Source organism: Schistocerca serialis, chromosome 10 (assembly GCF_023864345.2).
Source record: "Schistocerca serialis cubense isolate TAMUIC-IGC-003099 chromosome 10, iqSchSeri2.2, whole genome shotgun sequence".
Classification (NCBI taxonomy): domain Eukaryota; kingdom Metazoa; phylum Arthropoda; class Insecta; order Orthoptera; family Acrididae; genus Schistocerca; species Schistocerca serialis.
In genome coordinates, this window is record NC_064647.1 from 220,857,212 (window position 1) to 220,878,127 (window position 20,916).

At 38.6% G+C, this 20,916-nt stretch overlaps 2 protein-coding genes across 4 annotated transcripts in view; one reads left to right on the top strand and one right to left on the bottom strand.

Moving 5' to 3' along the window:
- Positions 1–10,215, bottom strand: part of LOC126424740 (alpha-actinin, sarcomeric) — a 517,273-nt gene extending 507,058 nt beyond the window's left edge. The window contains exon 1 of one of the 2 annotated variants that reach the window (XM_050087459.1): positions 9,984–10,215. In XM_050087459.1, the coding sequence (XP_049943416.1) occupies positions 9,984–10,100 (117 nt within the window). In that variant the 5' untranslated portion in view covers positions 10,101–10,215. The remainder of the gene's footprint in view (positions 1–9,983) is intronic. The other variant, XM_050087458.1, reaches the window with a different exon arrangement.
- Positions 10,216–10,242: 27 nt separating this feature from the next.
- LOC126424741 (uncharacterized protein C19orf47 homolog) overlaps positions 10,243–20,916 on the top strand; it is a 42,172-nt gene continuing 31,498 nt past the window's right edge. Inside the window, exons 1-3 of one of the 2 annotated variants that reach the window (XM_050087461.1) lie at positions 10,243–10,465; positions 10,836–11,032; positions 11,112–11,217. In XM_050087461.1, coding sequence (XP_049943418.1) covers positions 10,447–10,465; positions 10,836–11,032; positions 11,112–11,217 — 322 coding nt within the window. In that variant the 5' untranslated portion in view covers positions 10,243–10,446. The remainder of the gene's footprint in view (positions 10,466–10,835; positions 11,033–11,111; positions 11,218–20,916) is intronic. The other variant, XM_050087460.1, reaches the window with a different exon arrangement.

Genomic DNA, 20,916 nt, shown 5'->3' on the forward strand with positions numbered 1-20,916 from the left:
CAAAGCGTACGTAGAATACCGGTTCTCAAACTTTGCCTCGCAGCTTTACATTTCCTCCAGTTTCCCATTAAAGGTCGCCGAGCGTCTCTATTACACTTTCTTATGGGCAATGCCGACATTTTAGCACCGTAGCAGCGCAGGTGGTTTTACTGCAGCTGTAAGGCAAATGCCAGGGCGACTATTTCCACCAAAAAGAAAACGGAAATAATAGAAACTTCAACCAAGTCATATATGCCACTAGAAATTGAATGAAACCCAAAAAGAATATGAGAACCCGAATGAGTAAATAAATTGTGCCAAAACAGAAAAACATTCCAACCTCCATGGCTGAAAAGCGGATACATCGCGCCAGCAACATCCTCACGCTCTCCATCCCAGAGACGTGGAAAAAAATCTCCGACTTCGTTCGATTTCCGTCGTCATGCCTAATTGATAAGGACTCTAACGCTGGAACAGTTCTCGAGAATTCTTCGAGCTATTCGACCGATATAGGTAATTTTTCCTGCATCCTTCAAAGAAATCCGAGTCTTCCGTTTACATTCTCTAATCCCGATTTCATGTAATCGTTCCATTTCATATAGCTTCTTAGTATGGCTTTAAAGACTTAAATAACGTGGCGTGCGCAATACGTTCACCATTTATCTTGACATAGGGTTTTCTTCGTTACAGGCATTATCTTGTTTTTAAAGACAGCTACCATTCATAACTCCAAGTGGAAATTTTTCCGAGTAGTTCTGAATGTCCCTGCGACCGCCCAACGACTATTCTTTAGCGTTCACAACAGCATCGTCAGTAGCCAATTCGTTTTAGATATTAATACATGCCATCGCCATCTCGTAAGATTACAGACTATTCGTATAAAAATATTCACTGACTTCGAGTTCACATTGTATGTTATGTATAACATTTTTCTGTCTTTGCGTTTAAGAATTAAATAACGCTTTTCCTTTATTACAAATAATTACAAATAACCGCATAAAATTCTCTTCATGATAGGAGAGCTCACGAAGCATTTTGAAGTTACCAATTTAACAAAGTGGTTAAAACTCAGTGAAAAGCCCAAAGATCCGGCATGTCCTTTTGAGCTGCAGTGAACTAAGTGGCTTCAGCTACCGAGTACGTGGGATGTTACTTCGTATTTTTTCCCGTATTTCACACAAAAAAATTGTGAAGTTACAATAGAATTCAAGACTACATCGAGAAACTCACCGAACATTATACCTATGCGAGTTGGAAGGTCTAATTACAAGTCTATTTAGAACACGAAAAACTCTGGCACTGTATGTGCGGTATCAATACTAATCCAAAGTAGTCGAGGCAAAATCGAAGCTAATTTTATTATTACGTCCAATCAATTACATGTACATACAAGATGTACCAAAAACTAACAAGGTCTGGTAAAAACTAGATCAAGCTTTTATGACAGTGGTTAAGGGGAGGTTTACTATCTTTTGGTTCAAAAAATCTATTTTTTTTAAATTGCATTTTTGGATCCATAAAAGTGTTTAGAATCCACCCCTGAAACGGTGTTTCCGAATACGGAACGGAAATGTTTGTTATTCGCGGTTGAACAAAAAAAATGCACCTGCCTGAACCAGCGCTTGGGAGGAAACACACAAAATTCAGATGAAAGTTTGAACGCGTGTGTTTGGAAGTTAGCCCCCAAGCATTTGCACTCTGGTGCGAAGACCGTGGAGATTGCGACTTTCCTGGCAGAGAGCAGTTTCAACGAAGGGTATTCCGCAATTCTGAAGACCATGACAACGATGGACGTCACCTTGGAACTCTATTCGACGCAGCTCGCCAAGCATTCAGACGACCACCGGATTCAAGCGGCCGAAAACCGCTTGTCACCGGCCGTACGAGCGGCTCTGGAGCAGCGCAGGATGGCCCAGATCGAGCAGAACGCCCTCTATGAGGAGGAGGAAGGACTAGTTCATGGACCCGGAACAGCAGATTGAAAGTAAGTTGCATAATATTGCATTTATATGTAGTCAAAACTTCAGACGCGTTTTTCTCGAAATGACTTTTTTTTATCGCGCGGTATGGTAACTTCAAATTTACTGAACCGATTGGCATGATTCTTTGGTTACGACGAAACTAACTAAATTGTGTAGGAGTAGTACCACTTTTATTCCTCTCCATCAACTGTAAATATTTTTACTTGGCCGACAAAGTCGAAAAATCCATGAAAAACCCTATTTTTTCAAATGGCCGCCATTTTGTTTCCTATGGTCCAAATAATTTAAGCGAGGTACAACTCCTAAAGAATATTATATACTTCGTCAACTCAATTTCGATTTCACACGAGCTGGCTGACCTGTGACATACCGCACGTGGAGGTCTACATCGAAATTTTGTTTCGTTCCGACGGCACTTCCGCCTTTGCTCTTCGACATTTCCGGTCGAAAAAATTCCAGTTTGTAGAGGAAATATCAATAAACATTTTGACCAAATTTGATATTGATATCTATAACACAGAAAAAAATTCTCAAAGAACATGCTTTTTTTCGGGCCAAAGATAGTCAACCTCCCCTTAAACGAGTGCCACCATTGACGGATATTATTACCACTACACTGAAGTCGCTTGAAAGAGTCAGGGATTATGTGAACAAAATCAAGGCAATTGCTCGTAAATTTAGAAACATTAAATTTGATATCAATGATGACTGGCTTGGAACACTAATGTTGGCCAGTTTGACTGAAGCATACATTTCGATGATAGTAGAAACTGATATCTAGGGAATAAAAATCACTGCAGTCATTATAAAAAAAAAGCTTTAGAAGGGAGTGGCTGATCTAGAAAGTTCGGCATACATCAGAGTAAAAAGGAAAAACGGCAACATGCAAAACATAGTGAAAAGCAATAAAGGCAAGCTTTATTTCATTCAGAAATTTTCCAACCTAAAATATGCTCTTGGATCATTGCACATCTGCCTGTAATAAAGGTTCTCAAATTTTACGAAACAGTAGGCCTGCTTACCACAAAGATGGCCATTTAAAATCTCTGGGCAATTAATTAACAACTTCATTCGAATAACGCCGACCGTTTACTACCCTAGTGACGCGTCTTTGAATTCTGCAATACATTTTTCCGTCCCGCAAATAAATGCCCCTGGCCCTACAAATTTAACAAACACCCTTTTATTTTGAATAAGTTAGCTGCGATAACGTACGCTATTTTCGACATGCGAATAAAGCTACTGCAACACTAATAAATTAAAATGCTAAACTACTTAAAGACGAACTATGAACAACGTAATTGTAAACGAAAGCTCACCTCTTATTAATCAATCACAAAACAGGAGCGATTGCAAGGCTAGTACGTTCCGTGGCGATGATCAGAGAAAAGGTGAGTTAAGTGTTCTACTAACAATTGTTCCTTTTCCGTAACAGCTGAATTTGATATAGCAACAAAGATATATGAGATTTGAACCTCTAATCGATTAGTATCTCTAAATAAAAGACAATTTAAAATACGTGTGACCGAGCGGTTCTAGGCACTTCAGTCTAGAACCGCGCGACAGATACGGTCGCAGGTTCGAATCCTACCTCGGGCATGGATGTGTGTGATGTCCTTAGGTTAGTTAGGTTTAAGTAGTTCTAAGTTCTAGGGGACTGATGACCTCAGATGTTAAGTCCCATAGTGCTCAGAGCCATTTGAACCATTTTTTTTTTTTTTAAATACGTATCTCAACGGAATCTATATTATTAAGCGGCTATGCAGGGACACGGTTTCACTTTCAAGTTTCCTATCTAACGACAAAAAACTTTATTTCCAATATTTCATATAGTTATTGAAGTATATTGGCTACTACGATTTCGCTGTTCGTGCAGTAAAACTTCTGCATCAAGCACGACGTTTTAATTTATTTCCTCTATTTCACAAAAAATCTTAATCCCGTGTTCACCTTCGCTACCACCGATTGTACATGTTCGCTGCATTACATTTATGTTCGTAACATTATCCGTTCATCCGTAACATTATCCGCTGTGACTGCTCCAGAGGTTTACCTATATTCCTTTTTAAGTCAGTTACCTTGAATTTATCCATCTCAAGAGATATTTTCCAGTACCACACCAACAAAAAAAATACTGTACGTCGTCCTGCGTATTGTTCCATGTCACTGGAATAACAAAGCACAGTTTATCCTGTTTACAAGTAGGATAAAATATCAGGTGCACAGAACGTCGTACCAATATCGCTCATGTCCGTGTGTTACAGGATCCTCGAGCGTATTGCAAGCTCTACCATTAATTTTTCACTACGCAGCGGGGTGCGCGCCGATGTGAAACTTACTGGCCGATTAAAACTGTGTGCCGGACAGAGACTCGAACTCGGGACCTTCACCTTTCGCGGACATCTGCTCTAGTGACTGCGCTACCCAAGCACGACTGCCAACTGTCGTCACATATTAACTTCCGCCAGTACCTTATCTCTTACTTTTCAAACTCCACGTAAGTTCTGCTACGGAACTTGCAGGACTAGCACTCCTGGAAGAAATTATATTGCGGAGACCTGGCTTAGCCACAGCCTGGAAGGATGTTCCACAATGAATTTTTTACTCTGCAGCAGGGTGTGCGTTGATATGAAACTTCCTGGCAGATTAAAACTGAGTTTTAACTACATTAAATTTCCTACGAAGAGGTTCTATTCATTTTTTCTAGAGGAGTAACTATTTGCACGTAGCGATTGTTTTTTTCTCAAACAATCAGCAAAGATTCAGGAGAAACCGCTCGTGTGCAATATCGCTTCCTTTATCCATACCCGAAACCCTGCAAAACAATAAGAGCCAGGTGTACAAGAGGATTCGTGTTGCTAGGTTTCCAAAAGCGTTCGACATTGTACCACGTTGAGGACTGCTAAACAGCGAGCGAGGTGGCGCAGTGGTTAGACACTGGACTCGCATTCGGGAGGACGACGGTTCAATCCCGCGTCCGGCCATCCTGATTTAGGTTTTCCGTGATTTCCCTAAATCACTCCACGCAAATGCCGGGATGGTTCCTCTGAAAGGGCACGGCCGACTTCCTTCCCCATCCTTCCCTAATCCGATGAGACCGATGACCACGCTGTCTGGTCTCCTTCCACAAGCAACCAACTGCTAAACATGATCGTACGGATTATCATCGCCAATACGCGATCGGTCCGAAGAATATTTGACTAATACAACCCAGTACGCTATAATGGATGGCGAAAAGTTATACAGAAACGATACTAACCATATGTGCGTCCCAAGGAAGCGTATCAGAACCGCTAATGTTCTCAATATTCGTTAATGACTTATCACATAGGATCAGCATCGCAGAAGATACTTCTCTGACGAAACTGTCGAGAACAGAACACGAAAGAGTTGTGCGAAACTGTCAAATGGTGTATTAAATGACAGTTCTTTTAAAACATGGATATATTCAAGCTACTACTAATAACAAAGGGGATGGAACCTGATTGCAGCCCATTATACGATTAGTGGTGGACATCTTAAGCATGTGGAATCGTACAGGCCTAAGTAAGTATATTTAGGGTTAATATTACGAAGCGGTTAGGAATGGGGAAATATTTAAAATCAGTTTTAGACGAGGAGGGGAAGACTTCGATTTGTTAGAAGGATTCTAGGAGCGAGCGTAGAAGACGCTAGTGGGAGCACTTCTAGAATACTGTTCCAGTCCTTATCAGGTAAGCAAAGCAACAGACATAGAAAGAATTGAGATAATTGCTGCTAAGATCTAACAGATAGGCGTAGCCCGTAAAAAAGCGTAATAAAAATGCTCGAAGAACTTAAAACTGGGAATCCTTATAAGACAGGCGACGCAATTCTCGCTGAACGCTCTTGGAAATTTGGAGAATCTGTATGCGATAAGAGACTCAGCTTCACTGTTCTGGCACCGTTGTACCCTCCGTCACGCTATGTACAGTGCCTTGCGATGTATATAGGATGAGTCAGCTGCCCTACCGCAGACGTCTTACGCAACCCGCAATATGGACATGGCTTTCATAAACCATGCGCAAGATGTTCATATTCTTTCACTCGCTGTGCACAAACTGTTGGTCCTGCAGGAAAACTGAGCAGGGCCTTTTTGTGGGAAATTTTGTATCTTCAGATTTTTTACTGAAATACGTTTTTGTTGGAGGCCACTGCGTTCGAGTTATTCAAGAAAGACATACAAAAGGAACCTCCAAACGCTGCTCCACTCCACACTCATCGCTCACCAGTCACGATTTCTGGTGTGTTGTTCGTGGCGCCTGGTATTATTGTTTGTGGCACTAATTCCTACCACTGTACAAAAATTTCCAACTGCACGAACTATTCCCTTAAATTGTTTTTGGTCTATTCATTGGGCAATTAGACCCTCTGCATAGTCGGGTACGTCATTCACATCATTAATTTAAACGCATCCGTGAGGTTAATGAACGATATACGAATTTTGTAAACCTTACGCCAAAACTAGTTACGTCGACAATTCGATCCAAACTTAACCCTTACAAGCACAATAGTTTCGTTGTCAGAAGGCCTGACGAATACAACGATGCAATTATTTAACGTTATTAAAATTCACACAAACATCAATTTTATGATTTATAAGTGCTCGACTAATCTGGCGGTGTAATGAAGTCAGTCAATGTCAGCAAAAAACGATCAAAACTGGGAAATAATTCATGTAACTGTGAATATTTGTACAGTTTTAGAATAGGGTGCCCTGCGATCTCTGGTGACAACGTATTCCTGCACAAATTTAACTACATTAAATTTCCTACGAAGAGGTTCTATTCATTTTTTTCCTAGAGAAGTAATTGTTTGCGCGTAGCGACCGCAAGAATCTGAAAATCCCGCACGTGGGTTATGAGGGCCACCTGTAACATTTTGGGTTGCATAAAACGACAGTGGTACGGACTGCTGAATCACCCTGTATTTTCTGACGATCCTCAGTTACGATAATTTCCTGTATTCAACGCGAAGTCAAGTAGTAGATCGTTATTAGTGGATCAGGGGATGGAGGAGGGAGTATAGGGAGACAAACCAACACCATATAAACTTACTGTTCCGACTCTCGTACATTCATATACTTAATGCTGAATTTGGTTTTCGGTGCACTATTTGCCGTTAGAGGCACGATCAAAATGCTATTTTACGTTCAATTCTAACTACAGAATACATAAAGATCATTTTCGCACAGATGTAGATCAGATATCAGATTTATGTGATGTGAGATTTTCGTGGTGCGGATCTCATGTTCAACTGCAGCTGTCCCTACCGTCAGTTGGTCTGGTCGATTCTTCATAACGGCAGAAGGAATGGACACGCCTACTTACGAACAGCGGTGTTTGGCCTGCTGACACGGTGACTAGTTTCTTCCAAAATGTAAGCACATTTTCTTCGTTATTTACATTCACCTCGAACGAAGATGTCAATGCTATACTGCATGCGCAATGCTTAATTTTCAAATGTAGAAATTCAAACGAATGGTATTTACTTTCATCGCATTCGAACAGCGTCAATCATAGCCGTGCAACGAAATTGACGGGTCTATGATCTCCATACTTTTTTTTTTTTTTTCAGCTCGGCGTAAACTCTGTAGTATACCACGCAATCTATACATTCAAAATTTACAGTATCTAAGTGAGATCCAATGACCCGTCATTACATAACGGTAAAACGACCTAAAACCTCTGTGTTTCGTCTATTAGATTACGCAAACTGTTCATCGGGGAAACAATGAATCTGTCTCTAGGACGTTGCCTTCAGCAGTATGGTAGCTTTCAGTTCCTCAGTACATTCCCAACGAAATTAATTGAAGTACTACACATTAAAGATGGAGCAGTGATTTAAAGGAACGCAGAATAAACAACCCAAACTTCCGTATATCGCTATATGAATAGCTGGTGCCCGTCAGAACGGACACTGAGTGTACTTTGCTTCAAGAAGGTATTTAGCATGACGGAAATAATAAAATTAGATACTTGCATAATGTTGTAATTTAATAACAATGACAAAATTGCCACAATAAAGAAATAAAGAAACAGTGATGCAATTGACGCTGGGATTAAACTTCAAAATATTTGATGACATTATGTGAATAATAAATGTTTAGCTCATGTACTACACTATCGTTGGTATACTGCGGAAAAAAAATTAAATAAATAAATAAAAAGCTTACCAACGAAAAGGGCTGATACCTGAGAAGAAAAAAAAAAAACGTGACTCCCAAGAAGAAACTTGTAAACTACAAGAATATTACAAAGTATCGTGAACCTAAAAGTGATCTCTGTTGAACGTGCCAAACAGCATTATGGGCTTGTGTAAACCAAACCAGATCGTTCCATGACGGGTAAACTGATGTCCAAAAACTGATATTCATATCAACCTCAAAATCATATACACCCCCTCTTCCTGAACTGGCAAGCCTCACCCGACATAACTTCGAATTTGGTTTCCAACTTTATTAACGATGATGCTCATCCCTTCACTTATCAATCTGTTATAGACTTTGATAACCTCCCAGTAACAAAAAAATTTTGGGAGTAATATAAACTGAAGGCTGTCTTGGTATTTAAAGAACCTATCAAATTTCCTGAAGACACATCAGAGCAGATTTAAATTTTTGTGGTACTTTTACGCAAATTCGGGTGTTAAACGTTACACAAATCACGGGTATTCTTAAGATTATCAAGTGAATCATATGTTTTTAATCAGAAATAATACTTACTTATAAAGTAGTTCACTGTGTATAATATTTTGATGTATCACATATCAGCACAAAATGCGTAGAAACAGGCTTAAAAATCATTACCAATTAATTAAATTTTCGGGAAAAATCACTAAAGATAACATTTATTATTGATAACCTGTCACGAATTCCATCCCAAAATACGAATTTCACGATTCAGCATTAAAATATATGGCTAGTACTTGTTGCGAAGTTCTCACGCATGTACACACACACACACACACACACACACACACACACACACACACACACCATCTGAAATACCAAAAAGACTGTGAGGAACGTTAAATGTGGATCAGAATGTAGAGATTTATAGGTGATCAACCACGATTGCGTGGGAGTGGTGATTGTAAACATTGACAACGATCGGTAATTATTTCCAAGGAAGTAAGCTAATTCAACGAGTCTTGAAACAGAAAGGAATGAATAACTATTTGCCAGAATCGTATGGTTGAAAACACGAGTGTGTGATGAAAAAGTCCTTGGTTCGTATTGGATGTGTTGTCTTCTCACTGTGTGATGTCGCGTTGTTTATTCAGAGCAGTCCGCTCTGAATTTTTACACACTATGCAATCGAGCAACGAGCAATACCACCACATTCATACATGCATATATGATTTAATTATCCGTTGAAAATGAAAAGAAAAAAAAGGGACAGACTTTAAGCAACAGGCGAGTCAGTACAGTTGACTAACCAGTGCTCTCCGATTTAATGTGACATCAGATAGAGTATTTATCAGTAATGAACAATTTCAAGACTAAATTATTCGTGCTTGCATACACGCAAAAACAAATTTCGGACACTTTGTGCTAGTAACCTTTTAACATGATTTGAGAAGTGACTTTAGTTACAATTCAAAACCGGCCTCCTTCGAAGACCTGATATTAATTTACATATATATTGTCACAGGAAAATCTTTCAAAGAAATCTATCATCGAATAGCCGATCGGCGAAGTTTCGATCTTGTGCGAAAACTTATCTCAACAAAATCCTACCGGTATGTTTGTATCGTTGAGACGGTAATTTTGGCAGAAATCAATTTACTGCTGTTTCTATGCGCTCTGGATACATCGCACAGATTTAAAATTACTTTCTCGCCGATTATCTGAATGCGATCACCTTTACATATTAACATCATTTTTGCATTACGGAACGACCACCAAACAAATTTTTGAATATCGTTGGCGCACTACGTGCTTCATGTTATCGGCTGGGAAAGGCGCGGTCTCTGGGAAAAAAATAGACTGAAGTTACATACCTTTTTCTGCTGTTTTTCCCATGCTGGATCGAGAAGTCCTTCTCGCTCCCATTCTTCTTCTTGTTCCATGTATCCATCCCCGTACTGGTCTATATTATTCACTGCGTGTTCGGTCATCGTTGCGGAAAGTCCCTTCCACGGCAAGAATATCGAGGCAGGGCGTCCTCGGTCACCGTTCAAACCCTCCTACAGGGCTCCTAGCAGTTCTTCTCTCGCTCAGCTAGAGTTGAGAGTGAGTGGGGATAAGTAGTGGGGGAACCGGAAACGATGACCAACAGCACCAGTTGAAGATACAGTGCATGAAAAGTGAAATGTTCGATTCTATTCATGAATGTTAAGAAATGCATAACGGAAGAAGCTTGGCTACAGGAAGCTTAATATGCGAACTATATGACTGTTTTGAACGGAATTGACTTGTGTAGACAACAAACAAAACACAGACTATCGTAATCCTAGTTTCAACATGGCTGAAAGGGGTACTGGTGAGTACGACGAAAATTAAATATTTATTCACCAAGAAAAACAGTGTTTTCAATTCTCAAGACGTTATTAGCTCAATGCAGTTGATGAGAGCCTGACTGTATTATACGCCCTAACCCTTGATTTACGATTCCTGTAGTTGTTTGTTTAGTAAACAATTCTGCAGTGAACATCAATATATTTTGACATATACTTACTTGTGAACTAAAAAGTATAATTTTAACATCACTCATGGGAACTACGCTCTCACTATAAATTAACTAACATTTATTCCAGCAAACCTTCGATTTTTTGTCGTGCCACTCCCACTTTAAATGTCTTTCATTGATTGTAATTAGTGAATTGTAACTGAGAAATGTTTTCTTCCTATAGAAGGTTGGGTTAAGTTCTTCCGGGAAGCAGGAATTCCTGCAGCAATAGCTGCAGATTATGCTATTACGTTCAATGATAATCGCATACAGAGGAATATGCTGTTGGATTTGAACAGAGAAATACTAAAGGAAATGGGCATTACGTTGATAGGAGATGTCATTGCAATATTGAGACATGCAAAAACAGTTCATGACAAGGTAAGGTAAATAACAAAATTAATTGTTATAAATGAATCGGCGTAATTTTGTATACATGCTACGTATGTTTGCTTCATAGAGAGCACGTGAAAGAATTTTGGCTGCACAATCATCACCACAAAAGACTGCATCCCGTGGCCAAAAAGATGGAACAGAGACATCAGTAAAGGCAAGGAAACACAACGGTGAGTTCGTAAATCATTCACATATAATGACGGTTCTCCACAGAGTACTATCAGCGTATGTGATACAGTGTATTTATTATGTGTATAAATTTCCGCACCGTAATCGGAATTTTACGATATTGATCCATATTGGGAGTGTGGTCTAGTTTCACTATGTGTGTACAGTGAACATTTAGGCTAACTGTCATTCCAAGAGAGAACCTATACATTGTAAAGGATGCCAAGACTTCTTCCAAATTTTAGAATATGCAAAAACAAGTTGACACTGTTTGTCATTAAACCATTAGTGTACTGTCGGAATATTCCGGCTCAGTTATATGCTATCTATGCCTGCTATCATATGCTTAATACCACATAAATTTGGTCAGTGTTGGCCAAGTCTCATATAGTGAACTTTCACACTGCTGTCAACTTCGAACAAGTTTCAGTAATCACCATTGTGCGCATTGTTGGAGTGTTATCCATCCCAAAGCTCATGGGCTTTAGTGTCATTCTCCTTTGTTTCTCATGATGAAGATATTACTGTAATTATGATAGTTACAAAAATTAAAACACACCTGACACATTAAATACTGTAAATGATGATGAAATAAAGGTTATGTATAGAAATATGTCTCAGAACTTGACTGTGTCAGCCGTGGATCATATATCGAAACTGTGGATCTCTTATCGAAAATCGTGTTGGGCGTAGTGTAAGATAATGGAAACTAACTGCAGATAGTAATAAACATGATCTTTATTAAACAATTTTGAAACACTAATATTCAGCAGCTTGAATATGCTGGATGAAACCTCTTTTTGCTGTAATAATATTGACTGAAGCTGCATAGTATGATTATTTACTTACAGTCTTGCCCACCTTCACTAGCATGATTAAAAGGGTCCAGTGAACAATGTGAGCTATTGCTACGTTCTTTTAGGTTTGACACTTTATGATATGTAATTACCTTTTGCTGTGTGTGTGTGTGTGTGTGTGTGTGTGTGTGTGTGTGTGTGTGTGTGTGAGAGAGAGAGAGAGAGAGAGAGAGAGAGAGAGAGAGAGAGAGAGAGAGAGATCAGGTTTAGTGTTATTAGTGTTTTTTAACAGTAGGTCATTCAGTTAATATGGGTGGTGGCTTCGATTGTTTGCTGCTTATTAGATGCTTGTAAGTATAGTATTGATATCAGGTGTATTGAAGATCACAATACTGCTGTTCTGCTTTGCAAATTATTATTTTTTTGATGGCGGTTTTGCAGACACAGATAGATCTGTTGTGCAGCCTGAGTTGATAGTTTTGTAACAAGCTGTCAAAACCCACAAATGTCTTCCAGTAGGAAGCAATTAAAGAAGGAAAGAGAAATGAAGACAGTGGTGACCAGCTTATCTGTTGCACAGCCCAAGGGTGTGAGTGCATTTTTTTTTTCCCCTCTTATGTCATAGCTCTGCATCCCTGTGAAAACCTGTTGTGTTCCACTGTGAAAGTATATTTTCAAGTTTTTAATAGGCTTTGAGGCATTAATAACACCATGCTAATTGTAAATTTTCCATGGTCGAGGTCCTGTTACTTTGGCAACTTTAGTTTTGCTAGCATTTTCGTATACAATAGTCATTTCTTGATGCTCATAACTCCAACATTATATGTCACCGATCTGTCAGCATGTTATCACATTGTTTACTAATCCCAGTTGAAAATATTAATACTGCACAAGGGAAAACTCTCAACTTGGAAAGAAAAAAAAAATTACTGAATGTGTTATGCTGTGGTAATAGTGGAGCGTCGTGGTGGAACCAGAGCAGTGAGGTGTGCAAAGCATTGCTGGCGAAACAAACCATTTCTGCTTAGTGCACATGATTATACCAGCAGAGTGGCACTGAGTGAAGCTGACTTATTTGTTTTTGAGAGTGCCGACAAGAACATTCAAGTGAATCCGGCTGCATTCAGACAATGCCAACAATGCTGCATGTAGCATAGTCAGTGCTGTTGCTGGTGCTTGTGTTTTTTTTTCTACTGTTGAGGAAGTGGAATCAGCAGAACGCTTGATAGCAGCATGGTATTGAAAAATGTTTGTTGAAGTATTCTTTCTCTGGATCTAAACTACATTGATTTTAATATTTAATAAAATGACTCAACATTGGATGTGCCTAATTTCCAGTGAAAAGAGGCTTTACAACTCATCTCTTTGGTAGTAGAGTCTTTCAGTATATTAAGCTCCCCATCTTGCATCAGGCAAAATACACTAGCACAATGAAATCTACCACTTTCGCTTTCCTTCCCATATCCCCCAACATTGACTATAATCTGTTTCCTGATAGGATTTGCATCTGCTTGTTGTACAATTGAATGAAAATGTTTATAACTATAAAACATTGTATCAGAAATTTCTGGGCATTTTAGACAAATGTGTTTCCACTGCATTTGGAAAGTTCTGTATGTTACATAAATCATTTACAGTATTTCGAACTCATCTTCTGAAGGCACTCTCATATGGTGTGGCTTTGACGCCACAATTCTTACTATGGTTATGCGTCCTATTGTAAATGTCAGAGCTACATCTGGACAACTACTTCTGGTTCCTAGAAACCTGTAACAATTTTCGTTTCACCACCTGACAGTGATGCTTAAAAAATTACGTTTTCCTATTGAAAAAAATCTCTAGTTATTTTATCGCACTAGGTAAGGAAGTTACGCACAGTAGCCATATGGCAACCTACTCTCTTCTTTGTGCGCTGTCATTTGCAAAAACTTTGTTTTGATATCTCAAACAGTTTGAGATACAAGAGAGTTGTAAATATTTCATTCTCGTTTTATCATCTGGATTCATAAGTGGAATGGAGTGTGCTATATATAATCCATTTTTTCCAGAATGGAGTGAGTTAAAGATATCATCCCAAGTTTAAAGAATAGTAAAATGTGTTAATTACATTTGGTACATAATAACATATGACCTAATGTGCACCAAACGTGAATTCGTAACGACCTCTATTATTCATTGCCAACTATTCGACTTGCCTGCAGTAGTTTAACCAATTTTGGACTATCACGATAACTATGATGGTTAAGGAAGTAATAAGCTGTGCATCAAGAAGCTGATGAATGATGCTATGAGAGTGCAAAAATAATTTTAAATAATGGTTTCTTTAAAATTGTTTGAGGAATATTGAAGATTGGCTGGCTTGCACATTTGCTGTCCTTGAAGTGAAAGGAACCTGCCAGCTGCCACACCACTCCCTGGCTCCACTATACCTGGCCGCAAAGCAGTGCCGTGGCAGCTGTCCGACACACTCTGCTCTGTTGCTTCTCCCCATTCTAAACTGCGAGTTACTTAGCAATAAGTTCAAGTGATCTGAGGAAACGAGAATAGGGTGTAATATCAGTGTTAATGTAGCTTATCTGTGATGTAAAGAATATCTGCACACTGCCATTAAAACACAAGTCACTTCAGTTGACAAGTTGTCACATACAATGCTTGTAGACTGTAGGACCAACTGTGTATCTGTGACACAAGTAATCATAACACACAGCTGACCACAATATGCACACATAAGTAGGCATCATGTAAAACTGTGTATGAAAAAACACATGAAGTTGGAGAAGAATGTTCTCTTACTGAGAAGTGTTGTGATAACTGACAGTTGACAGGAAGACCATTTGAAAGAGAAAAAAATTTACTGCTTTTATTTTTAATGTTAATAGTAGGTTCAATCATTTCTCAAAGAGCTTTCTGTAATTTTAGAAGTAGCAACAGTGTGACAGACTTCACTGTTGTTAGTAAACATAAAAATGGTAGAAAAGTTAGTAAGAGGAAGATTATTCTGTTAGTTAGAACTACAGGACAAGTTTTGCTCTCAGTTGAAAAGTACATAGTCAGGGAGCACAACATCACCAACATTTTCATACCAAACTCAGAACTCTACCAGGTAATAAAAGGTTTACTGGTGTGTGAGGGTTTTGGAAAAGGATGGGAGTACTCTTTGTGTGGGCTGAAAGAGGTAGCCCTTGACGTGGTTGCTTGTTTGGACAGCTATTCGGTTATTAAGATTAACAAGATCCTGAAGGCTGTGGAAAGTAAGATAATAAGGAACTCCAAAAAGTGTTGAGGTTCCTGACAATGAATTGAACACACTGTGATAGCACCTGTTGAGACTTCCTTCGGTTGCATTATGCTAAAGATAGTGTAAGGTCAGGATATAATAGTTGCTGAAGTGGTAAATTTTCTACGTGGGTTTTAGTTTACTCATGCCCAAATTCCTGGGCAACTGTAGGAGAGCTGCTTCTCTTTTTAGAATTAAGTCAGTTAGAAGACATCCTTTCTTAAGAGAGGTTCTTTAAATAATGACAATTACTTCAGTAAATGGGAATTGCAGATCAGAAGCCCCTGTGAGCTTGTTTCATGAGAAATTAGAGGTTGAGTGAATGAACTGCTGGTAGACACTGACTTGAGTGTTGTTTGTCTCTCAGACCATCACTCACATAGAGAAGTGTTACAAAAGCTGCCTTTAGAGGAATATATCATATCCAGTTTCCATTTGTTCCAACCATAACATTACTGTCAAGAGTATTTGCTTATCAGAAACTTTGTATGTTATCTACTTGATGGTACAACAAACGGACAAGACTTTGAAATTAATATCTTGTACGCAATTACACGTCATCGTTTCCCTCTTTCCTCCTGCTTATACAAAAACAGACTCTGTTTTTGTGTCCTCTACCTTCTAGCAGAAGGCTTAAAACATTGAGTTTGTAGGTGTGGGGAATGATGTGGCCATATCACACAGATTTTACTGTCACTGACAATGGCTGCAGAAGCTTAAGAGTTTTTTCTGTTGATGATAGACATCACTCGTTGTCTCCAGAAAAACTTGATGGACATCTGCAATAAGCAATCTATATAAAAATTAATTTATGAAAGTGGGTACGTCACAAATTCATATTCTTTGCTAAATTTCTGGTGTTTCAGTCCAGCTGATGTCTAACATTGTTTTTGCATATGCTTCTTTTCCTGTCATTGTTTAATTTGGACTCTGTCCATCTTTACCACTGAGTGATGTGGTGTGGTGTTTGACATTGGAGTTGAATCCAACAGGCATGAAGCTGAGGCCCTAAGTGGCCATTCAGATTTAGATATTCCTTGATTAGCATACATCAAACTGTGTGAGAGCTGGGATGGTTGCTCCAACAGTTTCCTTCTTACAGCTGAACTGTTACCTAGACTCTGATGGTTTCTTCTTCATATCTTTTCCATTGTGGAGATCCTCACATTGAAGAATTTCAGAAACGGCTTCTCCCTTTGTGTACGCAGATATTGTAATGTTTAATATTGTTGTATGGAACCAGTTGCTTTGTGAAAACTTCAGTTTTCAGACATTTGGTGTTTACTTTTGTTTCTGTGTTGCTGTCTGGTTTATTCGCATCTACATGATGAATGTTCATTGATAAAGGCTCATTTGATAATACTACAGACGTGTGTTTGGGAAGAGTTATCCTACCGTCCTGCTTTAGTTTTTCCATGGATTCCATAACTAACTTCATGTGAATGCTGGATTGGTTCCTAAATGGATGCTCTGTTTTTCTCCTGTACTCCAGCTGACCACTCTCCAGTGATCTTGATGTGGAGATAATGTTCAAACAGTTTTCTTTTCTTTAGTTTTCTAAAATACTTCACACTTACCATGAAACTTCTATGAGCGGTAGTCATAAAGTTTTAATTATCAGCTTGAGAAAAATCTAGGTATTTAATATTTTTTGCGTGTTTAGAGGTACATGTCTGCATTTTAGGTACACATTGAAATTCGTATGCCACAGTTCAATCTTTATCTTCATTTTGGTTCAGTGATAGACTACAAATTATACAATCATGATGCACAACTTCCAGTTTTCCAGATTTAAGCGTGAAGCTCCTGATTTTCCACTTTCCTGATTATTCCACTATCTCTACTGATTTTAGCTAATTGTTGTCAGTTTTTTTCCCTAACCAATGGTCTGAAATCCTTTGATCATAGTCATTGTTAATCGATATACCTGTAGAAGTTTATAGAAATCAGCAAGGTGTGTGTAATGTGTATAAAGATTGTTATTTTTCCTCTCTCCGACACATTTTGTAGAATGTATAGGCCTACTTGTATTGCTGAGTATTGTGCTCTGTTTGGCCTTGTGTTTGTCTGTTGTCATTGTGCTTAAGTGAAGTTGCTTATTAATCATTGTTTTATAATTAGTATAAATGAATGGTTATTTGTGTTATTTTGTTAAATGAAACCTGAAAGGCTGTATCTTTGTGTAAGCCGTTATTTCATGTGTATCCTATTCGTGATATTCGTAGTGTTTTGATTCAGTGCTTTTTTTTTTTATTATGACAAAATATATATAGCTCTGTTTTCTTAAAGCAATGTTTGGAACAGTTTCCATGCATTATTGATTGTAGGAAAAGTCGAGTATTTCATTTTGTACTCTTTTGCCGATGTGACATTTGTGTATCGTGGTGGCGAAAGCAAAATTTCACAACACTTGGAACCAAAAAGGCACCAAGAAAATGTTCAGTATATGATTAACTAAAAAACATTCCAACCTATACCAATTGACTTGGCTATGCTGCAGATAAGGGGAACGGAAACAGCATTCTGAGTAGTTGTAATTTTTTTCAGTTGTGTTTTTATAGCCGTCGTATAGCTTTATGGTGCCGAAAGGAAAAGATTCGCATCCGTTTCAGGATCGTACTGAAAATGAGCTGCGGATTTCAGTCATTTGTACCTCCTGATTTTTAAATCTGGATCTCCAGATTTTTTTGTTTTTGACGATTGGCAGGTGTGTTGAAGACATTAAGTGTAACTGTCCTTTAAAAAAAAAAGTGAGATGAGTTCTCAAGCAATTGCAAATAAGATTGGCTTTTGTGTGGGAAAGTCTGAAACATAATGGCAGTATTTGTAATGAGGGCAATATAAACTTATTTCTTTCCAGGTTTCTTTGCCAGTATATTGTTTCATCTTCTTTTAAACAAATCTTGCAAACCGTTGTTAGCTGCTCCTTCACCTCAGTTGCAGTAATTTTGCTGTGAAAGGATCATCCTATAAGCCTGTTGCTGATAGTTGCAATAGGAACAATTTATTGAGCCAGTGTTGTGCCTTGCTGGAAGGATCATTCACCAATTTCTTCAGACAGTTCACACTTGGATGTTTCTCCCTGAATTCAGGAATCATTCAGTTGTTTGTCTAATGTTTCCAAAGTTTCGTACTCATTCAACAGACACAACACATTTGTAGCAGAATTACAGAAAACATGGAAACCTAACTAGTACACACACAAATCATACGACAAAACAAGCACGCAATGGCTCAGTGAGTTACAACAGCAGCTCTTACATTTGCTGTTGCTTCTAACAGTGTAATTCTGTAAACTGACAACAGAAGGCAGTTCCTGGCAAGGGTCAGGTAGTAATTGAGGGACAGGTAGCAAGATGTCCATACAGTGTTCTCATACTAAACCAGCCCAGTTTTCGAACGGTTGATGGCTTGCGTGTCATGAGACCATATGGCCCAAGATATACTTGGGTGTGGTGCTCCAAATGCAGTGTTGCAGCCTGTGTTGTGCTCTGCCCACAGCAAAGTGTTCAAGAGACTGTGTTCAAGTATTTTCGAATCATGATTTTCTCAGTGCCCAAGCCATCCATCACTTGAAAACTGGATCATTTCTTATGAGAATAATGTTTGGATGTCTCCCAACCTTGATAGGTGCTGCCTTCTGTTGTCAATTTCTAGAATGATTTTGAAAGAAACGTTACAGAATGTAACAGCTGCTGTCACTAATGGCTGAGCCAATGTGATTGCATTGACAGAATTTCGTGCATGTTCTTTTTAGGTTTCACAGTCTGCTGTAAATCTGTTACAAATATGTCACATTTGTTGAGTGAGCAAGAAATTTTGGATCCTCTAGAGGCAGAAATTGCTCAGTAACTCATCTCACACTTTTTAAGGTTAATTATACTTTGTCATAATCATTTTAAAATTTGCAAGCTATGAAAGAACTAAAGTAAATACAAAAACTACATCTTGAAGCTTGTTTCTTTAATTACTCTTGAACACACACCAACTACATATGTGCCAGTAACGCTTGAAATAGTGGCACAAATTGCCAGTTTTCTAGGCCCAACATTATTCTAAGTGGCTGATCTTCAAAGTGTTCATAAAGCAGAGTTAGGCTACACTACACCATTTAGTTTTTGCTCCTCCAGTGGGAGGCTACACTATTTTGTGGTGGCTCCTCTAGTGACACACTGTGGTATAGGGTTTCAGTGTGTAATAGGTCTGCAGCATTTACTTCCAAATAAACAAAAAATTGCTTGACTTTGAAACTGTGTGCCGGAGACTCGAACTTGGGACCTTCGCGGGCAAGTGCTCTTCCAACTGAGCTACCCAAGCACGACTCACGATCCATCCTCACTGCCTCAATTCAGACAGTACCTCGTCTCCTACCTTCCAAACTTCACAGAAGCTCTTCTGTGAAACTTGCAGAGCTAGCACTCCTGGGAGAAAGGATGTTGCGGAGACTTGGCTTAGCCACAGCCTGGGTTAGATTCGACTATTGTGTATGCATTCTACATCCACTTGCTTATGCCAACACAACTAGCTACCAGTCACCACTGTTGGATTTCAGCTCACTGAAGATCTCCTGTTGACCCCCAAGGTGGCACGGAATTGTTGCCAACAGCAGACATAGCAAAAAAATTGTGTGTCTAACTTTTATCAATTTAGCCCTTTTAAACTGTACTGATATACAAAAAATCTTATTTTTTAATCATGGTTTTTAGCTGCATATTTCAACAACAGTATTTTTTCCATGTTACTGAAACTTGTCACACGTTGAAATAGTGTTCCAGTACAGAAGCCAAGACAGAACTATGGCGCGATTTCATTCTGCCACAAAAACTGTTATCGTCTTGCTGTGATTTCTATACTTTATGGAGATGGATTTGAAGTTCGTTTTGTTAGAAATTTTGGTGGACTCCAGTTCAGATATCCTGAGACAGAGGACATGCGTTTTACTGACTGCGGTCAGATAGAAAGAAAACTAGGGGCTCCTGTTTCTGTGGAGAAAAGGAGAATTTTAAAATTTGCTCGAAGTTTTCAGTGGTTTGACATTAACTAGGAACTTGCAGAGATGTAAAAAATATTTACTATAATTTTCAGGGTTATCATATTAATTAATTCATTAATGATTGTGATAAGGCAGTGTGTGTGTGTTGACATAATTTTATGCCAGGGACTTATTTAAGTATTTTCTATTAAACTCATGAATGTGAAACTGTATAACGTACACACTTGACAAAATGTACTAAAATCCACATTTTCTGATCCTAAAATTCTTTTTAAAAATTTTTAAAAAATAAATAAATACATACAAATAAACTCCAAAATAACCCAGTATGGAGGCCGATATCAACCACAATTCGTGTAAATTTTCATTTATGTGTACTTTTAACATGGTGGTCAACTTGACACCAAGTATTGAGTTGAACTGACTGCCACTTACAATGTGTTTTCCTCAGTGACCAACAAGGAAATCAACTCTATACAGTATGATGGTACTGTATCATGGGGATTCCAATGTGTATCAGGCCTGCAGATGTGTACTTAAAAAAGACTACTACTACTTCCCTCCAGAAGTTAAAATTATAACTTCATGTGTACCATTTGTAGTGTGTTCTGATTGATCTATCTGTCTTCCTGTG